Source organism: Balaenoptera borealis (genome assembly GCF_965194805.1).
Source record: "Balaenoptera borealis genome assembly, chromosome: 4".
Taxonomy (NCBI): Eukaryota; Metazoa; Chordata; class Mammalia; order Artiodactyla; family Balaenopteridae; genus Balaenoptera; species Balaenoptera borealis.
This window is the reverse complement of record NC_138861.1, coordinates 134,104,667-134,128,099: the sequence shown is the minus strand read 5'-3', so window position 1 is coordinate 134,128,099 and position 23,433 is coordinate 134,104,667. Positions and strand designations below refer to the sequence as shown.

The 23,433-nt window shown below is 35.7% G+C and overlaps 1 protein-coding gene across 3 annotated transcripts in view; it reads right to left on the bottom strand.

Moving 5' to 3' along the window:
* Positions 1–23,433, bottom strand: part of FAT4 (FAT atypical cadherin 4) — a 171,088-nt gene that overhangs the window by 73,933 nt on the left and 73,722 nt on the right. For all 3 annotated transcript variants that reach the window (XM_082391370.1, XM_082391369.1, XM_082391371.1), the window contains 4 exons: positions 13,269–13,530; positions 11,049–11,399; positions 3,998–4,920; positions 3,187–3,361 (listed from right to left, as the gene is read on the bottom strand). In XM_082391370.1, the coding sequence (XP_082247496.1) occupies positions 3,187–3,361; positions 3,998–4,920; positions 11,049–11,399; positions 13,269–13,530 (1,711 nt within the window). The remainder of the gene's footprint in view (positions 1–3,186; positions 3,362–3,997; positions 4,921–11,048; positions 11,400–13,268; positions 13,531–23,433) is intronic.

Sequence of the window (23,433 nt, the reverse complement as noted above, 5' to 3'; positions counted from 1 at the left end):
ACTCTGATACCACAATAAAAGTTTTTAATGTAGTAATGTATAAAATGTAAAAATATGAACTGCAATTTTTAAAAATGCTTTTTAACACCAATTCACATATTTTCTAATAAGAATACTTATGTAATAAAGAACAGGGCAAATATTTCTAAGAATTTTAAAATGTTTAAAGTGCATGGATCACAATTCTTTTTTGAATCATTATATATGTGATGTGGTAGGCATATTTAGCAATTTAACATATGTTGTATCAATTAAACCTAGTAATAAAATATTTTGTAATTACTATTATCCCCATGTTACTGAGAAAGATACTGAGATTGAGAGAGATGATACTTTTTGCCTGAATCATGGAGAAAATTATGACAGAACCAGAATTCAAATCAAGATCAATTCATATTCAAAGCTTTTATCATTATATTATATTATATAGAATAGTATTGGGTTTAATTTGCAAATAAAATAATTTTGAAAATGAATATATTTTTCAAAATTTACTTTACCTCCACACTAAAACCTTCATATACACTAAACTTGGAAGTCAGATATGTTAGGGTCTGAATCCTGCTCTTCTACTTCTTGGAGGTGTAATCCTGGACAAATTATTTAACCACTGTGAGCTGGGGTTTACTGTAAGTAGGGTGGAAATAAAAGCGCCAAAGTCTTTGAGATAATAAAGAAAAGTAATGTGTAGAAATGGGCTAATATCTGTAAAACCTGACAAACTGCAAGACTCAGATTGCCAAATGTCAAAAAAACAAGCATCCCCTTCCCCTTCACAATATCCTCCCTTGGCTTTGTAGGCACACAAAAAGATTTTTAAATTCTCAGAATGATTTGATTGAAAACAGGCACTCTTGTCTAGATGATTACATTCTTTCTCTACCATGGCTTTTGACTTTAGAATGTTCCAAAGTACAAATCCTCTGATGGGGAACTTCTGTGGGTTGTGCCCTGCCCCGCACTGCATTCTCACAATCACAATCTGCTCCTCACCCGGGGGTGACCTACTTGTGACACACCATCTTGTGCAACAAGTTTTATAGTGACTGATGCCTTAGCGACCAGATTCCTGGTTCTGGTTTCTCCTCCCCCACTTGACCTCCACAAAGGCTGTTATTGTGCGTGCCTAGAATTGACTGCACACATCCAGGAACTGGAGAGGAGAGCTGAGACTGGGGTGTTTTCGTAATAAAACCTTGGTTCTAAATATCTGACCCTCTACCAGTTTCTACTCCATTTCATCCTCTCTTCCCTCCAGGTGACTCTTGAATACTGGATTGATTTCAGCAATGTGGCAGTGACTGCATTTTTCACATGAAAATGCTTACCTACTGACCAAGAAGCACTGCCTACACATATAATGAAACATGTTTCAGATCAACTTGTTTAAGTTTTATGTGGTTACCACACTACATTCTGTTCATCATTCTCTGGGATTTTATAGTTTGCATGAAATGTAACATGGTCATTCACACCCATTAAAAAATATAGAGAATAGTTCTTTCTTTCATAAAATAATAGTCTCAGATGACTACACTTCCAAAAGCAAATGGCAAATAATATATAGACAGAGCCACCTTGATTAATAAGCAATGGCACTATCATTTGAATACTTAACATAAATTTATTATTACTCAATCTTAAAATCTCCTTTTTTAATGAGAAGTGGTAACATGAAATTGTATACTTCGAAACTGGTTATATATAAAAAAAATTGATATATTATATTCATCAAAAACGTTTCAACCACAGTAAAAACAGCTCATTTGAAAATTCAGAATTGTTCTTCTATAGCAGGAGCCACATATTTACATGAATATACATATACAAAAAATGTCAGTCCTTTGAGGTTCAAACAAAATCTGCCTTGGCTTAAAACAATTTCAACAAAATTTTAAAATATGTCAACATTACTAAATTCCTCAATACTTAAAATACTAAGTTGTGACAATTTTTATAAATGAGTGTTACACAAAGACAATGTTTCATAATTCCCTGATACTTCTGTAGATCAATGATTCATTCATCCATTCATTCATTCATTCATTCAAAACATATTTAAGCAATACCTATTTTCTTCAAGGCATATGGTTCTTTAACAAATTTTTAGTTGTTTCAGTTTTTAATTAGAAGTGATCAACACTAATGAATAGAGTCAATATATGCAAAATAATGTAGCAGTAAACAGTAATGTTCCTTTTTTAATAGATTGTATTTTATGCTACTTGCTATACAATTTTATGTAATGACTATTTCCAAACGCTAAAAGCTAACGTATACTGCTTCTCTTTCTCTCCATGGTAGTCCATTACACTGCTATCTCAGTGAGAACCCCGGGCTCTCACTGCTCTTTTTGGAGCTCTGTGAGGCTTCATCAAATGCTTATTATGGGGCTTCCCTGGTGGCGCAGTGGTTGAGAATCTGCCTGCTAATGCAGGGGACACGGGTTCGAGCCCCGGTCCGGGAAGATCCCACATGCCGCGGAGCAACTGGGCCCGTGAGCCACAGCTGCTGAGCCTGCGCGTCTGGAGCCTGTGCTCCGCAACAAGAGAGGCCGCAATAGTGAGAGGCCCGCGCACCGCGATGAAGAGTGGCCCCCGCTTGCCGCAACTAGAGAAAGCCCTCGCACAGAAACGAAAACCCAACATAGCAATCAATCAATAAATCTTTAAAAAAAAAAAAAAAGCTTATTATGGCTACTTACAATTTTGCAGAACCTAAAGGACTAATGAAGTAAAACTCTGGACCCACTCTCTTATCTGCATGACCAGTTAGAACAATTTGGATGTTTTCAAAGCTAAAGTATTGGGTTGGCCAAAAAATTCTTTTAGGTTTTTGCAGAACAAAACCCAAACGAACTTTTTGGCCAACCCAATATTTGCAATGCCCCGCAGCTCAAGTGGTAAAGCATCAAGTCACCCCCAGACGTACTGGGGCATCCTTCCAGGCAAGGACACATTTTGTTTTACAGGAATAGAGCTTTGCTTGTAATGTGCTTAAGCTCTTACCACTTACATATAAATTTCATAAAGTGATATATGTTCTATAAATGATGTAAATACAACTGGAGTTCCAAGCATTAGTAAATTTCAACAAATATTTAAATTAATGATAGACAAAAATACTTCCATTTATTTATATTATGAAGAAATTCTTCACAGTTGAACAAGATTATTACAGACTTACCTGAATCTGTAGCTGTGATCAACAAGACAAAATGCTCCTTTGTTTCACGGTCCAAACTCTGTGTCACTCGAAGTTCTCCACTAGATGAGAGAGTAAAAGCATTGTCTTCATTACCACCAAATAGAACATATGAGAGTTTGCTGTTAGAACCTTGATCGTCATCTCTTGCCACGACCTATAGGAGAGAATAATACACACCATGAATGAGAGTAAAACTAACAAAATGTATATCATGAAATAAAATGTATCAATAAAAATAATGAGGTAGAGCCATATGTTCCAATATTAAAAGGTTTCAAAGACATGTTTGTAAGTTTCAAGCAAAAAATTAAAATGGTACAGAGTACTATGCATTATTTGTGCAAAACTAGGCATAAAAGCCATACATTGCATTTTTGGAAGGCTTCACAAAAAATTTTAACAGCAGTTTCATCCAAGTAGTTGGATTTGTAAAGAGGGAAGGGAGAACAACATTTGTAACAGTTTTCAAACTTTTACATCATTTTATTTTCTTACCATGTGCAGATATTACTGTTATAGTGAAACAAAATTCAAAAATACACAAATGCATAAATATGTGCAACATGAGTAAACACAAAAGAATATAACTGAAATGCAATATTTAATCTACAAGGAAATCAACAAGTCCTTAGGTATAATTTTCATAAAACTGTCCTTTTCAAGATTTGCTATACCTGCAAGTAAGCATTTTTGGATGAGAAAGAGGAAGAGAGTGGGGAAAGCGTGTACATTATAATTAAATGAGAGTCTTATAATGAACACAATATTTGTTTTATTTAAATATACTGACCTGAAGAATTGTTCTGGGTAGTGTCCCCAAATTCTCAGGGACATTTACAGAATAGGGAGATAGCTCAAATATGGGAACAAAATCATTAATATCCAGTAGAACAATGCTGACAGTGGAGGTATCGGTTCTGGGGGTGCTGCCCCGATCTGTTGCCTGAACAGTTAAAAAGTAAGTAGGGGTCTTCTCTCTATCCAAGGGCTTAGCCACAGTGATTGCACCTGTGACTGAGTCGATCCGAAATTCCTGATTGGCATTACCATCAATAATGCTGTAGCGGACCTGTCCATTTGTACCTCCATCTCCATCTGCTGCAGATACTTGTATTATATCCGTTCCAGTAAGTGTATTTTCATCAATCTCCACTTTATACATGGCCTGTGCAAAAACAGGGTTATTATCGTTGATGTCAAGTACCATAACTACAACCTCTGTAGATGAAGAGAGAGATGGTTGACCTTTGTCTGTAGCCACCACTGTTAGAGTATAATTAGAAACCTCTTCTCGATCCAGTTCTCCAGTGAGTCTCACTTCTCCATCAATGGTCCCAATACTGAACTTGTTTCCCGAAGGGTTCAGTAGGGTGTACTCAATATAGCTATTTGGGCCGCTGTCTGGGTCAGTTGCTTGCGCTTTGAAAACAATGGTATCAATAGGTGTGTTTTCTGGAATGTATGTCAATTTAGGGGAGAGAAATGTTGGTGGGTTATCATTTACATCCAACAAAATAATGGAGACTTGAGCAGTGCTTGTGAATCTGGAGGCTGGAAGCTGTGGCAGGTCGTGCACTTGAACGACCAGATTGTAGAAGGACTGACTTTCCCGATCCAAAGCTTTCTGGACTTTCAGTATCCCATTCTTGTCAACTGTAAACTGCCCAAGGCTATCACCAGAAGCAATGCTGTAAGCCAACTGGGAGTTGATGCCTAAAATGGAAGGGAAAAATTAAATTTTCTGAAATATGTGCTGATTGCAAACTAAACTGCACCAAAATTTTCATGATATGAAACTGCACATTTGATATATGATGCCTCCAAACACACCTTACAGATGATTTAGCCACAGTTAATTTTCTTTATAAGTAATACATAACCCATAATCCTTTTCTTGTCAACGTCTGATCTGAAAAGATGTTTACAATCTGGTGAACAAATGATCTATATACACTGTGGGCTATTTACCATGGTGTTGAAATGCTAAATTACAAAAATAAAGAGGAAAAAATTATTCCAGAGAGCGGATATTTTTCTATGCATTTACTTATTTCTGTCACATAATTCCTGAGAGTTCAACATTAACAGTGCCACACTATACTACTAGCCAAACATTTATCACTTTAGTAATTTATTGAGGCCGGCACCAATTTTCAGAGAAGGGTAATAAAATTTTCTGATGTATGGCATTAGTCATGGATGCTTTAAGTCTACTTTTACATTTCTTGTCAGAACCAATAAATACTTTTTAATTCCTATTAAGCATCTGGCTAATGGCCTTTGAGAAAATAATTCTCTTTCAAATTTTATTATGTTTATGTACAGTGTTTTAAAAGTAATTTTTGAAAGAAATATTAGCAGTAAAAGTCTCCGAATATAAAGGTTCACACTATTTTTGGGCTATTTTTAGATAATATTTTATCTATTTTTCCCAGGAACATGTGTCAAGGACCTGCTGTATAGCACAGGGAACTCTGCTCAATATTATGTAACAACCTAAATGGGAAAAGAATTTGAAAATGAATAGATACATGTATATGTATAACTGAATCACTTTTCTGTACACCTGAAACTAACACAACATTGTTAATCAACTATAGTCCCATATAAAATAAAAAGTAAAAAAAATTATATATAAATCCTCATTTCATAAAATGATTGCAGAGATTCTTCTAACAAAGATGATATGAATGATGGATCAACCTATTAGTTTAGTAAATAATTTAAAGGTAAACAACAGATAAGCAGTGCAAACAGAAAGAAAAATCATATTTTCTGCCCCAGAATAGCATTTTCTTCACTGGTGCACAATGTCATGTGTACTTTTATATTTTATCATAAAGCTGTTGGGCAACCATCGGATAAGAATTTCTAAGAAACATATTGTATATCTAGATAATTCATCCTTAATAAAGATACTGTACTCTGGGATCTTCTGCTAGGGAAAATCTGTTGAGTTACATAAACTGCTTACAAACAGCTCCTATATTTCTGAAGTTAATTTTAACTATTCAGGTGTCAGAAATGATGTCCACTCTTTGCCAAAAGTCTTCTAGAACAATTTGATCGCCTTTTTCCTCTTTTATTTCTTGAAAACTACTCTTTGTCAAGATTCTGTGAATATTTGAGTTTGCTTTCGCCTTTTCTTTAAACTCATTACAATCTTTATAAGGGTAAGTATAGTTGAGTAGCAGGATTTTTTTTCTACCAGGTAAAGTCTGCTTGTTCTTTTTTTTAAAAAATGCTAGAATTATTGTTTTCCTGTGATTTAATAGTCTCTTATCTAACGTCTTTTGTCAATACGTTGATGCAGAGAAAAATATTTATGGAGATAACTTTCGGGAACTGGCTTATTCACAAAAATTTCTAGGATAAACAAGGATTGAGTAGATCTTTTAAAAGGTAGGATTTTTCTCCTCATTAAGAGTTGTGGCTTTTAATCTTTGTAGTTTATTTAAGACTATTCACAAGAGAACAAAGCAGAGGTTATAAAGTTCAAAATACTTAGGACTCTGAGGATCAGGAAAAATATGAATAAATAAAGCTAATGGAGGCCACAGCTCAATTCACCAACAGGAGATAAAGAGAATTTTAAGATCTGGATAGAACAAGGTCAACAGCCTACTTCAACTCTTTGACTTAAAATTCCACAGGTTTGGGGGAAGAAAAGTTCTATCAACTGATGCAAAGAAAAAAAGTTTCATCAACTGGTGCAATATATGTATATATTACTTAGAAAGTAATTTGATTTTAAAGATATATACACCCATATATATTATACATATATATATTTAATATATTTTTAAATAGAATTACTCTCTAAGGAAACTTTTTGCATTTCCTATGGCTAACTCCATCAGTAAATATTTAATTCCTATTCTTTGAGGCACAAATTCATACACAATTATTATTGAGAAAAAAGTTATGAAGACATCTGGATAAAAATAATACCAACAAGCAGAGATATAGTTCTATGTAAGCATATAAAACCTTTCATGCCCAAGACCAAAAGAAATTTAAAATACTTACAAAATTACAGATGGCTACAAAGTGATGGCCTAACATTTCTACATAAATCAACTGGAATGCAGGTAATTAAATCAAGGATCTGAACACCCTTGGTCCACTGTGTATGCTACTTCCTGGAGTAAACAATTAACTTGCAGAGGCAAAAAGAGAACATGATACCAAGATTTTATAGCCTTGTAAACAGCAGGACAGCCTCCTTTTTAGGGAAAACGTTTAGTGGAGTAGGTGGATGGTGGAAGTAATAAATATTAAACTTTAGAATTATGAAAAAAGAAAAATTTGGTTTTATATTCAAATTTATAATGACAAATGTATCAGGTGATAACATTAAAAATGAACTGACGATAACAATCATTATCTTTGAAAAAATAAACATAGAAATACAACTAGTTTTGCACAAAATATTGCAGCATCATCTAAGAAACAGCTGTCATCTCAGGAACTGAGATCTTATGGTTGCAATTACAGGCCATGGAAGCCATCTATATGGACTTTACTGTAAAGAAAAGGACTTTTCATTCCTGTCAAGTCTAAGCGACTCTGGGCATGTGCTCTACATCTAGAAAATACATGTAGACATACTGAAACTCAAAATTCTCCCTGAACTTTTGTACTATTCTGAAAAATAGAGAGCTCAGGCCATTCTTCTCTCTCTGCTCCTTGTATCAAATATCCCAATCATGAATCACTAAATATATTATTTTAGCATTCTATAATTTATTCATATGTGTTGGGACTTGAATTTAGTGGGCTTTCATAGCACCAGATTTTTAAGCTTAGAAAAGTTCATATTTCTAACCATTTGTGTTCAATGTTCTGAAAGCAGTTTATTTACATGACTATTTCTTTCTTTCTGGCAGCTTTATTGTGTGTGTGTGGTTGTGTTAGGGTTTTTTTTTTTTTTTTTGGTTGATTTTTATTTCAATCTTAAGAATAATTTAGTTCCAGGAAATATAGCATATAACTATAGGTATGTAGCTCTGCTATGAAATGTGTATATTTATTCACAATCCATAAATATTGTCTAATTATTTCTATGATGAATTAGTATTTGTCAACTTTTCATACAGCTATAACACATGAAACTCTTGCAAATAACATTCACTTTTATGAAGCAGTTCCAACAAGGTCATCAGGTCACTGGAATATGAAACCCATTTACAGGTCAAATGATCTGCATTGTGTACCAAGCATATATCAGTAAATTTATTCAGCAATAATTACAATTGCTTTATGACTCTACAACTCCCAAATATTTTGAAGAGTTTATGAATTTATTTCTAGGATAATGTAATAATTATCAAAGCCAGAATATTTCCATGAAACTTCCATTTTATAATACTTTGCCTCAATATAATACTTTCTTAACTGTATGCATCAAAGCCTTGAGATTAATACATGTGCTACTTGTGAACACAGTAAAATATTTGCTTTATTTTTAGATATAAAATATTTGCTTTATTTTTAGAGAATTTAGATATAAGTAACAGAAAATGTTAAATTTATTTCCATATAAAATGTCTTCATTTAAGATGACAATATTCTCTCATCTGAAAACTCTTGATCAGAGATTAAAATGAATTTGCTAATTAGAAAAGTCTAAATAATATTGTTTGTGAAATATGTTGAGAACTATTTAGTATAACTGAGTTGGCAGTTTTAAACAAAGAAGGTTACCCTTGTACAGTCTTATCATGATCCTTGTAATTCAGAGAGATTAGAAACTGTGTCCTATATTTTAGGTCAAAGTACAGGAAATTACACTGATAAAAGTATTCTAAACTAAAACAATGGAAAAATGTAGCTTGAAACTTTTACCTAACACAATTAAAGGCAAAAAAAAAATCCATAAAAAGTAACTTGAAGTCAATGGTTAACACATTTCTGTGCATATACTTGCATGGATTATTCCAGCAGCTTTCACAAAAAAAGTGTCTTATTTGCTATTTTCCCAGTTCTCTACAATCAAGGTGTGAGGATAAGTGAAATTTACTTTAGAGCTGCACACAATCCTATGATACAATGGACTCTCTCTAATACATAATAAATAAGTCACAATGAAACCTGGCAGATAATTCTTCACTAGAGAAAAGTTGGAACCAATAAAAAAAGTTCATATCCAGAGACCAGGTAAATTAATTAAGTTTATATCAATAATAATAGAGAAATCAACATCCAAAATAAAGATTAACCTCAGTTGTGTATAAAGCCTAATGGTAGACAATTACAGAGCTGGGCTGATGTACATGAAATAGACTGAGCAATGTTCTTAGGCCAGGACTGGGTACATACTAAGAACAGGTGGCCCATCATATTTGATGGTTGGTTCCCCATCCACAGATTCAACCACCATGGATCAAAAATATTTGGGAAAGAAAGATTCCAAAAATTTCCTAAAAGCAAAACTTGAATTTTCCATGCACTGGCAACTATTTACATAGCATTTATATTGTATTAGGTATTATAACTAATCTAGTCATCTATATGGGAGGATGTGCATAGATTATATGCAAATACTACACCATTTTACATAAAGGATTTGAGCATCTTGGATCTTGGTACCAGTAGGGGTCCTGGAACCAATCCCCTGCAGATACCAAGGGACGACCTGTATTTGACAATTGTCGGTTATTGTTAGTAATATTATTAGCAATTTCTAGAACTAACATTATAGGCACTTCTATTTTAGGTATATTTATGTGTCCAATATTAACTGTGCTTAAATAAGAGGGGAAAAACTTCAAAATGTACTTAATGAATTCTAAAGAAAGCATTTTCATGTATTAAAATACCGTGCTCTTTGCCTCTCATATCTTTCTAAGTGGCAATTCTGGACACTCCTGAAAGGAAACTAAGTATAGAGCAGAATGTTGAGATAGAATGGTACTCTGAGATTACATAAATCATTTAAGTCAGCAAGAACCAGGAAATTCTAAATTAAGGTTGATATGCCTATGTCACGAGGCATATCCTTGGGCTAGAGACCCATTTCCTCTTAAAATAATGTCCCTTGTTTTCTCAACTGATTGAACATTTAGCTGCATCCAGTGGAAAGGAAAACAAGGTATTAACTTTCCAAACAGTTTAGTTAAAGACTGATAATCTATACAATGTTATCTCTGAGCCTATATTATCTGATATTTGTATATACAAGTTAGTCTTAGAAGAAAGACCAAGGGAGTCCTATTTTAAAATAAAGTTTTTCAAATAAATAAATAAAAATCAAGCAAAAATCAAACATCGTAAAGTCTAGATTTAATGTAAAATCTCAATTGGATTATATAGCATAAATTAAAGAGATCTGAACCTGTCCTTTGAGACAAAGCATGAAATCTTGCTAAAATACTCTGAGGAGTTTTCAGTCAGAAATATAAAACTAATCATGCATTCTTAAGTATTTTTTGAGACTTTGGTTTTCCTTTTGCATCCATATTTTATCCTTTTCATGTTAAAAGAATATATGTAAGCAAGTAGTTATTTATCTGACATAAACCTACCAAAAAGCTGTTTTATGACTTCTACATTGCTAACCTGCAGAAGTGTCATACAGTTAGGGAGAAAAAAAGAAAGATAAAGGTTAAAAAGCTTATAAGATGATAACAATGCATGCTGTGTAACTGTTATAAATAAGAAATTAACTAATAAAATACTTAATCTTTTCATCCTCTATAGTTAAATTATAATCTATTCCTCAACTTTGGACCTATACTTACAAAATGCAATTTTGTGACAGCTGCACACAGTAAAGAAATACGAGATAAAGCTGATGATATTTTTAAATAAAGTTTAAGTATATAAAATAAAGTACATACCATCATCTGCGTCAGTAACATTAAACACAAGAACAGTAGATCCTAGAGGTAGATTCTCCATTAAAGATGTGCTGTATGAATCCAAGCTGAAAATGGGCGGGTTATCATTTACATCTAGTATATTGAAATAAACCCTAATGGTAGTAAATTGTCCCCCACCATCTTCAGCTCGAACAGTGAGAATATAATATTGCTGTGCTTCATAATCTAATATTCGAGTCAAATTAAAGACTCCAGTAACTGGATTCAGGAAAAATGTGCCATCTTCATCGTCTTCATTTACAATATATGTAATTTCTCCATTCACACCAGAGTCATCGTCTGTAGCTAAAATAGCTGCTACCAAAGAACCTATCAGAAAAATAAGAGTCTAAAATTAATGGGACAGGGTATTGCTAAGAGAATACTTATGATATCAAAAACTTTATTTCTACAGTAAAGTATTTTAACTAGAGAATTACTATGAAAATATAATGAACACAACATTCTGTAGATTTCTACATTAACACCGATACCAACATTCCCAAATAGTATCAAAATGTATAGCATATTAGATATCCAGTAGATCTTATGTTGCAATGTAAATGTTCTGGGGAATGAACACTACTTCGGACATTATTTTTCTACCTGGCACTACCAATTCATAAACATATTGATGAATTCAATGAGCATATATTGGGGCCCATTGCTAGTGTCAGGAACTGGGGATTCCAAGGAATAACACAAACTTCTGCTGAGGGGATACCACTTGACAGCTCATATGACCGAGACAGGCTGGGACCTGGGGCCCTCTGCTGCAGTGCTTACACCTGCACACACCTCTCCTCAAGCAAAACAAATACAGAGAAACTATATGGGACTAAAAATAACTGTGTGCATGCCCAGTTGGGGCAAATTCTGGACCAAGAGATAAAAAGAAGACCAAAAAAACCAACTGCCACTTCTGAAGAGCCAGGAACAAAAACTGGGCGTTGGGAGCAAAAGCAGGGAACTGCGCATGCCCCCTGCACTCAGCACCACAAACGGGTGGGAAGAACACCTAAGCCACCCCTCTGGCCCGACCCCTGGGCACACCCCTACCCTGACCCCACATAAGGAACCAGCTTGCCCCCCCCTCAGGGAGCGAGCAAGGGAACCTGTTACTTGTTTTTGCTCCTTCCTGCGGGGACAAGGGGCCCCAATAAAGCCTAGCCTGAATTTCTTATCTGGCCTCTAGTCAATTTCTATTGACTGGCGAAGGCCATGAACCCTGGTCAGTATCATGACCATTGCTAGAATTAAGGCGAGAAAGAAATGTAATGGGAATTACATGAAGGACATGCATAACTCATCTTGGGGACTAGTGAGAAGCAGGCTTCTATAAACGTTTCACTCCTCTGTCAAATGAGTTGCTAAAACATATGCCTTATTCCAAACTCACTCCAAATGTAATTCAGAATACAATTTCAGTTTTAGATAAGAATTTCCAATAGTGGGAAGGAAGCATACCCACACCAATTACATGGATTTTGGGTACTCAAACTCAACAGTCACAGCATAATATGTTCAAATAGACCAGGTGGGAATTCAGGATTCCTATTCTACTAACATTTATTGAGCATCTGCTAATCCTCAAACCCCATGTTAGCAAACTCATATATGTTTTACCCTAATTCTAACAGGAATTGTTGTTTCCATATACAAAAGAAGGAACTGAAGCTAAGAGAAATGAATACACTGCCCTGGTTCACACAGCTAGTAAGTATTAGAACCAGTATTGACAGGTTTTCATGTGCTTTTCTTTGCTCTTTCTATGCACAGCAACATAATCACATCAGACTTTTTTTTTTTTTTTCATCTTTATTGGAATATAATTGCTTTACAATGGTGTGTTAGTTTCTGCTTTATAACAAAGTGAACATCAGACATTTTTAAAGTGGAAAAATGCTATCAAAACTATGGTTGCCAGAAAAACCCACAATGCATGTCACAAATACTTTCAGAAACAGAAATATCTGTAATTAGTAATCAGATGATTGGCTAACTTCATTTGCTCTCAAAAGTCTAGAAATTTGTTTGGGAATTGTAGTGAAGATGGTTAATTAAAATATTTCAAAATCCAGCATTTATACCTAGTAGCATATGGTAAAAACTAGTCACAATTTAAGAGTAGCCAAAACATAGTCCATAATTGCAGTCAAAGGTGATCCTTGCCAATACACTTATGGGCGTGCCACCTACCTGGGGTAGTGTCTTCTGGGATGTCAAAAGAGTACACAGGCCTGGAGAACTTGGGTGTGTGGTCGTTCACATCGCTGACAGTGATATTTATTCTCATATCTGAGGACTGAAGACCATCATCTGCACGAACCAGCAAGGAATATTTGGAACGGCGTTCCCTGTCCAACCTCTTGGTAGCTATCAGATCTCCAGATTCAGGGTCAATTCGGAAACTGTCATCGGCTCCACTAATGATTGTGTATGTGACAAGAGCATTTGCACCCTAGGAAAAAAAGATGAGTATCTGAACTGCTAGAAATAGAACAGTAAGAGTACCACTCCTTGTGCTGACTATGTATTTGACAAAGTGAAGCTTTGGGGCTTAATTTCACATGATACTGTAAGATTTCAAAAGGTAACAAGCCAGAGTAGTATATTACATAGTCTTTCACCATTCACTCCATTAAATAACAACAAATCTCAACCTTCAGTATTTATATGTATATTTCAGTATTTATATAACACAATGAATCTCAACCTTCAGTATTTATATATACCATTCACTCCATTAAATAACACAACAAATCTCAACCTTCAGTATTTATATGTTTTTTAATTCTTAAAATATACACACGGAAAATACAAATGATGCTAATACTATTAACCACATAACCAGAGGTTTGCTAAAGGCTTGCTCTGTGCCAGGCCTGGTGACAGCACTAAGTATGCATTATCTCGCTTCAATTCACAGCTCCGTGAGATACTATTTCTCAAATGAAGACACGGGGTTCCAAGATGCTAGTTAACTTATGTAGAGTCACGCTGTAAGTGTGAGCGTGGATTTCAAACCCTAGTCTGCCTGACTCTGAGCTCATGAAAAGGTAATTGAACAAATCGAGCACTAAATGGAGGCTTGCAATAAGCAGTGTAAGAACGAAAGACAGGGATTATTTTGACCAATTAGGTAGTGTGGAGAGTTTAAATCTAAAATAAAAGAAGAAAAACCAAGCTAAAGTATTAGATTATGGGTATACGTTGGAGAATCTCAGTTGTAACACACATTGAATTGTATGGCCAAGAAACCACTAATCTTGTTTTAATTGAAAACAATCTTTTAAGGCTCTCGATAGTGTAGGATGGACTAGAATGAGGAGAGGCCAGAGAAGGGAGACAGTGAGTAAGGTTTGGCCCCAAGAGACTGGGGCTTTATTTCCTCAAGATGAAACTCTATACAATCTGTATTATTTTCTGGTTCCAAGTCCCTGTTCTGTAAAATGAAAGCAGGGATCCATTCTTGTTTTCTCTCAGATCTTAGAGCTGTAGCACTCAAAATCTGAGGTATGAACTAGGAATTTGGCAGAAGGAATGGAAAAGTTGAGAAAAATAGAACATTTATTAAGTGTTTATTAAGTGCTAAGCACTGCTCTGAGCACATCACTTCATGGGCACTAATTGTTTAGGTACTTAAAGGTAATCCAGTTGGGTACGTACTATTATTACCCCAATTTTGAAGATAAAGAAACTGAGACAAAGAAATATGAACCCTGGCTATCTTGCTCTAGAAATGAGACTCTCAATTATTATGTACCAAACATAATACACAGGACAAATTAGTAAGATCTGATAGGTTACTGGATATAGAAGTAACAGTAACAATATCTCTCATTTGTTCACCATTCCCCTATATTCTCATTTCTTTCTTTCTTTTTTAATTGCAGTTGATTTACAATGTTGTGTTAGTTTCAGGTGTACAGTAAAGTGAATCAGTTATATATATATATATATATATATATATCTCCACTCTTTTTTTAGATTATTTTCTCATATAGGCCATTGCAGAATATTGAGTAGAGTTCCCTGTGCTGTACAGTAGGTTCTTCTTAGTTATCTATTTTATGTATAGTAATGTGTATATGTCAATCCCAAACTCCCAGTTTATCCCTCCCCCCTGCCCTTATCCCCTGGTAACCATAAGTTTGTTTTCTATATCTGTGACTCTACTTCTGTATTGTAAGTAAATTCATTTGTACCCTTTTTTTAGTTTCCAAATATAAAAAATATCATATGATATTTGTTTTTCTGTGTCTGACTTACTTCACTCAGTCTCATTTCTTTCTTTTAACAACTCTAGGCAATGGGTGTAAAAGTGAAACAGAAGGAAAAAACTTTAATTTCAAATTACTTTGGCTGTGAATTAGGAGAATACTCTTGCTGAAGACATCTCAGGATAGGATCTGCTTTGACACAGGAGAAAGTATGCAGTGAAATTTTATAATTTTATGTATAGTATGTTAAGCGATTGAAGGATAGTTTCATAGAAATGGTTATGTGGCAATGGTCATAACCATAGAAATGGTTGTGTGGTCAGAGATTTGAAAAGGGGTTTCATAAAACTATCTGAAGGTCGATATATGTAGGTCACAGCTGAGGCCACAAGATTTGTTGAGGATTTAAATTAGAATAGATCAAGAAAGGAACAGCAGCATAAAGATTGAATACTACATTTAGAGAGTGGGAAAAAGGGGCAGGGACTAAGGGAGGAAGAGGGGGAGGGACCTAGGAGACCCAGCGGACAGCCTGCCACAGAGGTTAAAGGGAAGGTTTCAAGAAAGAACAGATTTTAGCAGAGTCAAAAATAAAGAAATTAAAGCAAATTAAAATTAAAGCGCCCAGTGCTCACTTCGGCAGCACATATACTAAAATTGGAACGATACAGAGGAGATTAGCATGGCCCCTGCGCAAGGATGACACAAATTTGTGAAGTGTTCCATATTTTTCTAATGAGAATCTACTGTATAGCTCAGGGAACTCAGTGCTCTGTGGTAACCTAACTGGGAAGGAAATCCCGAAAAAAGAGGGGGTATGTGTATATGTATAGCTGATTCACTTTGCTGTACAGCAGAAACTAACACAACATTGTAAAGCAACTGTACTCAAATAAAAATTAATAAAAAGAAATTAAGCACCCATCTGGATTTGATGATGGGGTATGCTAACGTTACAGTATTTAAAAATCTCTTATAAACTTACCTATATATTGTTTCAATTATGAGCAGTTTGATTTAGATATGTTTACTTATATGTATATTATAATTGAAATATTGAGTTAAATATTATACACTGTACTGGTTGAGATCTGATGCTCTGGGGTCATAGTTTTGCACTTGAATATTTGCTCTACTACTTATTAATTGTGTGTCATTGGGCCACTACCTAACCTCTTTGAGCCAGTGTTTCCTTACCTGGACAATCGGGTTGGTAATAATACCTGCCACATAGGGCTGCTCTGAGGATTAAAGGCGCTTATATGTGTAAAGGACCTAGAACAATCCTTGAGAAGTTTTAAGTGTATGACAGTGCTAATTGTTACTTTTAGTCCTATTTTAATTATTTTCTTATAAAAGAAATACAACCAGTTAAATGTATTTGATGACTGAGTTGTTTGCAAATAAATAATTTAAGTAAAAATTTGATTAGAGTTGCTATATATCCCAAGGAAAATATTTTCTGATTTCCTGTTAATATGTAATATTGAGTCTTGACACTGAGGTATAAGTAGTGTTGTAATTGTTAACTTCAAAAATTGCTTTTTGATTTAAATATACTCACAAGAAGCAAATATACTTTTTTTACCATATTAAGCTATAGCAAGGTATTTATTAAAATATACAGGCTAAGAACTCTCCAGAAGATATTAGGAAGAATATAAATTTAGGGTGTTTAGACTATAAAGCTGACATGCTGGGAAATTTCAGCAGCTGAAGTTTCCATACATCTTTTCCATCACAGATTAAATATATTTTATCTTCATGACCAAACATATAAGGGGATGATTTCTAACAGTCGAAGGCAAAAATACTCTTTCAAAATTTACGTTTAGTGGCATTTGCTATATTTGTACTGCATTCCCTAAGCCAACCTTAACATTTAGTAACGTGAATACCTCAAAGAACATTTCAATTTAGTAATGGAACAGATGGGTTTAACATACCATGCACATTTATCTTGTATATTCAGGTGTACATAGAGTATCTAACATATTTATTGTAACTGTATGGTTTAACAAAAACATTCAATAAGAATTTTAGACTTCTAATCTGACCACGTTCTGTACCATTTGTTCTATTTCACAAGGAATTCGATTATTCTGGTAAAACAGTCCAGGGAAAAACAGCTACATTCAATTCTGACCTATTAAAATGGAATTTGGAAACTAGGGGAAAGCCAAGATACAAAAACATATTTCAAGCTATTGTACAAATGGTTTGAAATTTAGAAATGTCCTGTCTGTAAAATGACTATAATAATTAATACTCCTAAACTTATGATAATTCTTCTGAACAGAAGCAAAGGCATCAGACTATGTCGATAAACCATCTTTTTCACTTTCAAAATCAGCTGATGTGGTGCATTAGTAGTTCTAGTGAATGTCTGAAAATGCGTAGCCAAGAGTAATGATTTAATTAGGTCTTTTGAAAAGTCTATTTATTTAATATTCCAAATATGCAGTATCAGCAATGCTACAAGAAACAAATATCGTATTTCAGCTGTAGCCCAGTGGAAATAATGCTGTTTAAAAATATTCCACTCTCCTGAGGAATCACAGAGACAAAAGTAAGTGGAAGGAATTCTAAAAGTAAATAGCTATAAATTGCAAATGCATTTTATGAACTTAAGTAGTATTTTCAAAAACACGTATGGTACCATGGAACAATGCTTGAGTATCCTGGCCAATTACAAGCATAATAATTCTGTTTATTGAAGGAAACAAGAGACTGACAATGTCACATGCTTCTGAGAGATGTGTACTTTGATCCAACACATGTTTCAAAAGATATTTAAATTACGTTGAACGTGTATATATTGCTTTCTAAAACTGATGCCTTTACCCAGGCATTACTCTTCAGTGACCTACTAGTTTCTCTAACATACTAATATTTTTATGTTCAATTTAGTAATTAAGGACAAGTGTATAAACTAAAGAATATATGGACATAATTTGCTGATTACCTACATAATCTTAGCATTTTAAAGAATTCTATTAATCTTGCAAAATCAATCTACTGGATAGTTGTGTGACAATTTAATGCTGGCCACAAAGTAAAAGCAACTCCTTGCTTTCAATATTGATTCCTACTCGAAACTAGATGAAGAAAGAAAACAGAGCCATGATTTGGTAAGAGAGAAAACATTTCAAACATATATATATATATATATATATATATATATATATATATACACATATATATATACATATTTTCAAATTTAACTAAGAGGTAAGGAGCTGACAATAGAGAAGAAGATAGAAGGTTTACCTAAAAGCATTAATATTAATTTATTATAAACCACTCAAAAAAGGAAACAGCCAATAATTCTGAATGCCATAGGAAGCATAGGTATCCATTATGCATGGCATACAGCCAAAGAAATTGGTTTCTAAAGCCAGTATTGGAAATAGTCAGTAGTCATTAAAATGCTACTAAAAAATTTAAGAGAAAACATATCCAAGAAGGAAAACAACCTCAGGAGCTTAATCTTTTAAACATAAGAGTCCAAATGCAGTTTTCCAAAAATGTCCTCCTTTTCTTTTTCCTTTTTTTTTTAAACATCTTTATTGGAGTACAATTGTTTTACAATGGTGTGTTAGTTCTGCTTTATAAAATAGTGAATCAGCTATACATATACATATATCCCACCCCTCTAGGTGGTCACAAAGCACTGAGCTGATCTCCCTGTGCTATGCGGCTGCTTCCCACTAGCTATTTTACATTTGGTAGTATAAATAAGTCCGTGCCACTCTCTCATTTCGTCCCAGATTACCCTTCCCCCTCCCCGTGTCCTCAAGTCCATTCTCTACATCTGCGTATTTATTCCTGTCCGGCCCCTAGGTTCTTAATAACCATTTTTTTTTTTTTTAGATTCCATATATATGTGTTAGCATACGGTATATGTTTTTCTCTTTCTGACTTACTTCACTCTGTATGACAGTCTCTAGGTCCATCCACCTCACTACAAATAACTCAATTTTGTTTCCTTTTATGGCTGAGTAATATTCCATTGTATATATGTGCCACATCTTCTTTATCCATTCATCTGTTGATGGACACTTAGGTTGCTTCCATGTCCTGGCTATTGTAAATAGCACTGCAGTGAACAATGTGGTACATGACTCTTTTTGAATTATGGTTTTCTCAGGGAATATGCCTAGTAGTGGCATTGCTGGGTTATATGGTAGTTCTATTTTTAGTTTTTTAAGGAACCTCCATACACTTCTCCATAGTGGCTGTATCAATTTACATTCCCGTCAACAGTGCAAGAGAGTTCCCTTTCCTCCACACCTTCTCCAGCATTTATTGTTTCTAGATTTTTTGATGATGGCCATTCTGACTGGTGTGAGGTGATACCTCATTGTAGTTTTGATTTGCATTTCTCTAATGATTAGTGATGTCGAGCATCCTTTCATGTGTTTGTTGGCAATCTGTATATCTTCTATGGAGAAATGTCTATTTAGGTCTTCTGCCCATCTTTGGATTGGGTTGTTTGTTTTTCGGATATTGAGCTGCATGAGCTGTATGTAAATTTTGGAGATTAATCCTTTGTCACTTGCTTCATTTGCAAATATTTCCTCCCATTCTGAGGGTTGTCTTTTCGTCTTGTTTATGGTTCCCTTTGCAGTACAAAAGCTTTTAAGTTTCATTAGTTCCCATTTGTTTGTTTTTGTTTTTATTTCCATTTCTCTAGGAGGTGGGTCAAAAAGGATCTTGCTGTGATTTATGTCATAGAGTGTTCTGCCTATGTTTTCCTCTAAGAGTTTGATAGTGTCTGGCATTATATTTAGGTCTTTAATCCATTTTGAGTTTATTTTTGTGTATGGTGTTAGGGAGTGTTCTAATTTCATTCTTTTACATGTAGCTGTCCAGTTTTCACAGCACCACTTATTGAAGAGGCTGTCTTTTCTCCATTGTATATTCTTGCCTCCTTTATCAAAGATAAGGTGACCATATGTGCGTGGGTTTATCTCCGGGCTTTCTATCCTGTTCCATTGATCTATATTTCGGTTTTTGTGCCAGTACCATACTGTCTTGATTACTGTAGCTTTGTCATATAGTCTGAAGTCAGGGAGCCAGATTCCTCCAGCTCTGTTTTTCTTTCTCAAGATTGCTTTGGCTATTCGGAGTCTTTTGTGTTTCCATACAAACTGTGAAATTTTTTGTTCTAGTTCTGTTAAAAATACCAGTGGTAGTTTGATAGGGATTGCATTGAATCTGTAGATTGCTTTGGGTAGTATAGTCATTTTCACAATGTTGATTCTTCCAGTCCAAGAACACGGTATATCTCTGTACCTGTTTGTATCATGTTTAATTTCTTTCATCAGTGTCTTATAATTTTCCTATAATCTCTGGGAGAGCTTTCACCATTTGATATTACATGGAGCTGGGAGGTCTCTGGTGGACCAGTGTCCTGAACTCGGCTCTCCCACTTCAGAGGCACAGTCCTGACACCCAGCCAGAGCAACAAGACCCTGTCAGTCACATGGCTCAGAAGAAAAGGGAGGAAAAAAAGAAAGAAAGAAAGAAAAAATGAAATAAAATAAAATAAAGTTATTAAAATAAAAAATAAAAAATAATTATTAAAAATAATAATAATAAAAAACAAAGAAAGAAAGAGGAGAGCAACCAAAGCAAAAAAATCCACCAATGATGACAAGCGCTAAAAACTATACTAAAAAAAAAAAAGCAACAACAACAAAGAAATGGACAGACAGAAGAACCCTAGGGCAAATGGTAAAAGCAAAGCTATACAGTCAAAATTACACAAAGAACCATACACATACACACTCAGAAAAAGAGAAAAAGGAAAAAAATATATATATATCGTTGCTCCCAAAGTCCACCGCCTAAATTTTGGGATGATTCCTTGTCTATTCAGGTATTCCACAGATGCAGGTACATCAAGTTGATTGTGAAGATTTAATCCGCTGCTCCTGAGGCTGCTGGGAGAGATTTCCCCTTCTCTTCTTTGTTCCCACAGCTCCTGGGGCTCAGCTTTGGATTTGGCCCCGCCTCTGCCTGTAGGTCGCCTGAGGGCGTCTGTTCTTCACTCAGATAGGATGGGGTTAAAGGAGCAGCTGATTCGGGGGCTCTGGCTCACTCAGGCCGGGGGGAGGGAGGGGTACGGATGCAGGGCGAGCTGGCATGATGCTGCACCAGTCTGAGGCACGCCGTGTGTGCTCCGGGGGAAGTTGTCCCTGGATCACGGGACCCTGGCAGTGGCGGGCTGCACAGGCTCCCGGGAGAGGAGGTGTGGATAGTGTCCTGTGCTCGCACACAGGCTTCTTGGTGGTGGCAGCAGCAGCCTTAGCGTCCCATGTCCGTCTCTGAGGTCCGTGCTGATAGCCGCGGCTCGCGTCCGTCTCTGGAGCTCCTTTAAGAGGCGCTCTTAATCCCCTCTCCTCACGCACCAGAAAACAAAGAGGCAAGAAAAAGTCTCTTGACTCTTCGGCAGCTCCAGACTTTTCCCCGGACTCCCTCCCGGCTAGCTGTGGTGCACTAGCCCCTTCAGGCTGTGTTCACGCCGCCAACCCCAGTCCTCTCCCTGCGATCCGACCGAAGCCCGAGCCTCAGCTCCCAGCCCCGCCCGCCCCGGCGGGGGAGCAGACAAGCCTCTCGGGCTGCTGAGTGCTGCTCGGCGCCGAGCCTCCGTGCGGGAATCTTTCCGCTCTGCCCTCCGCACCCCTGTGGCTGCGCTCTCCTCCGTGGCTCCGAAGCTTCCCCCCTCTGCCACCCGCAGTCTCTGCGCGCGAAGGGGTTTCCTAGTGTGTGGAAACCTTTCCTCCTTCACAGCTCCCTCCCACTGGTGCAGGTCCCGTCCCTAGTCTTTGTCTCTATTTTTTCTTTTTTCTTTTGCCCTCCCCAGGTACGTGGGGAGTTTCTTGCCTTTTGGGAGGTCTGACGTCTTCTGCCAGCATTCAGTGGGTGTTCTGTAGGAGCTGTTCCACATGTAGATGTATTTCTGATGTATCTGTGGGGAGGAAGGTGATCTCCACCTCTTCCTCCTCCGCCATCTTGAAGGTCTCCTCCCCTTCTTTTCTTTAAAGTTTCAGGTGAAACTACTTCCTCCCTTCCATCCTCTGCTGCCTTTTCCTCCTTCCACCTCCCCGCTCCTTGCCCCCGCACACAGGTCCTATTACAAAATACTCAGTGGTGATTTTTATGTCTTCAGGGGCAGTCACATCCTGCACAAATTGTCAACATTCCTACAGCCTCCTGAATTGCAAACAATTCTCCTTTCTTTTCCCTAGCTATTCCTGCTTTATAACTTTACCCCTTTCTGTCCCTTTAACTCCCCACCCTTTCTCACCTCAAATGCACTTCTTGCATATCCTAGCTATCATCACCTTACATTTAGTAATTAAATAAAAAGAAAAAAACCTGGAACATCTAAGGATAACACCAGCATGGTTACTTACATTTTTTTAACTTAAAAAACAAAGCTCAATAGAAATAAAACAAAGTACACTAAAACTGTGTTGATGTAAATACCTAGAGACATAAGGACTTTCCCAGCCTTCTTCAAATTTCATCATAAATATAAACACATCTCAAAAGATGAACTTGAAGGCAATGCAAGTGTGTGCGGGGATACACACACACAGAAAAGTTAAAGAGAGAAAAAAAAAACATGCAGGCAGCATTGCATTTGTATTAACCCTTCTTTGTCATATCTTGAAAAGAAAAAGTAGAGAGGAAAATAAAATTTTAACAGTATCAACATAATAGTATTAAAAGGGTTGAATGTTGGCATCTCTTTCAAACAATCAGTTCTTAAGAGACTAGTGTATCCCATCAGAATATATATATATATATATATATATATATTATAATTAACATATTATTGCTTCCTGCCTTGCATAAATCACTTGAAATAAATGAGGTTTATTCGTTCTGTTTCTACAGAGAGTATAGCTAACAGAGCAGTTGTTACAAATACAATTATTTGATGTATCGATTGCATAGGCTTATAGCAATTGCATGAGCTTCCTTTTTGTTGTTGTTTTTAAGCTGTTTTGCTAAATAAGAGATAATGAAATTTTATGAATTGAGCTACCCAAATATATATTATCAATGATGAGCTTTAAGGAAATGCAGTATTTACTAAATTATAGTTGATGATATTTCATATCTAT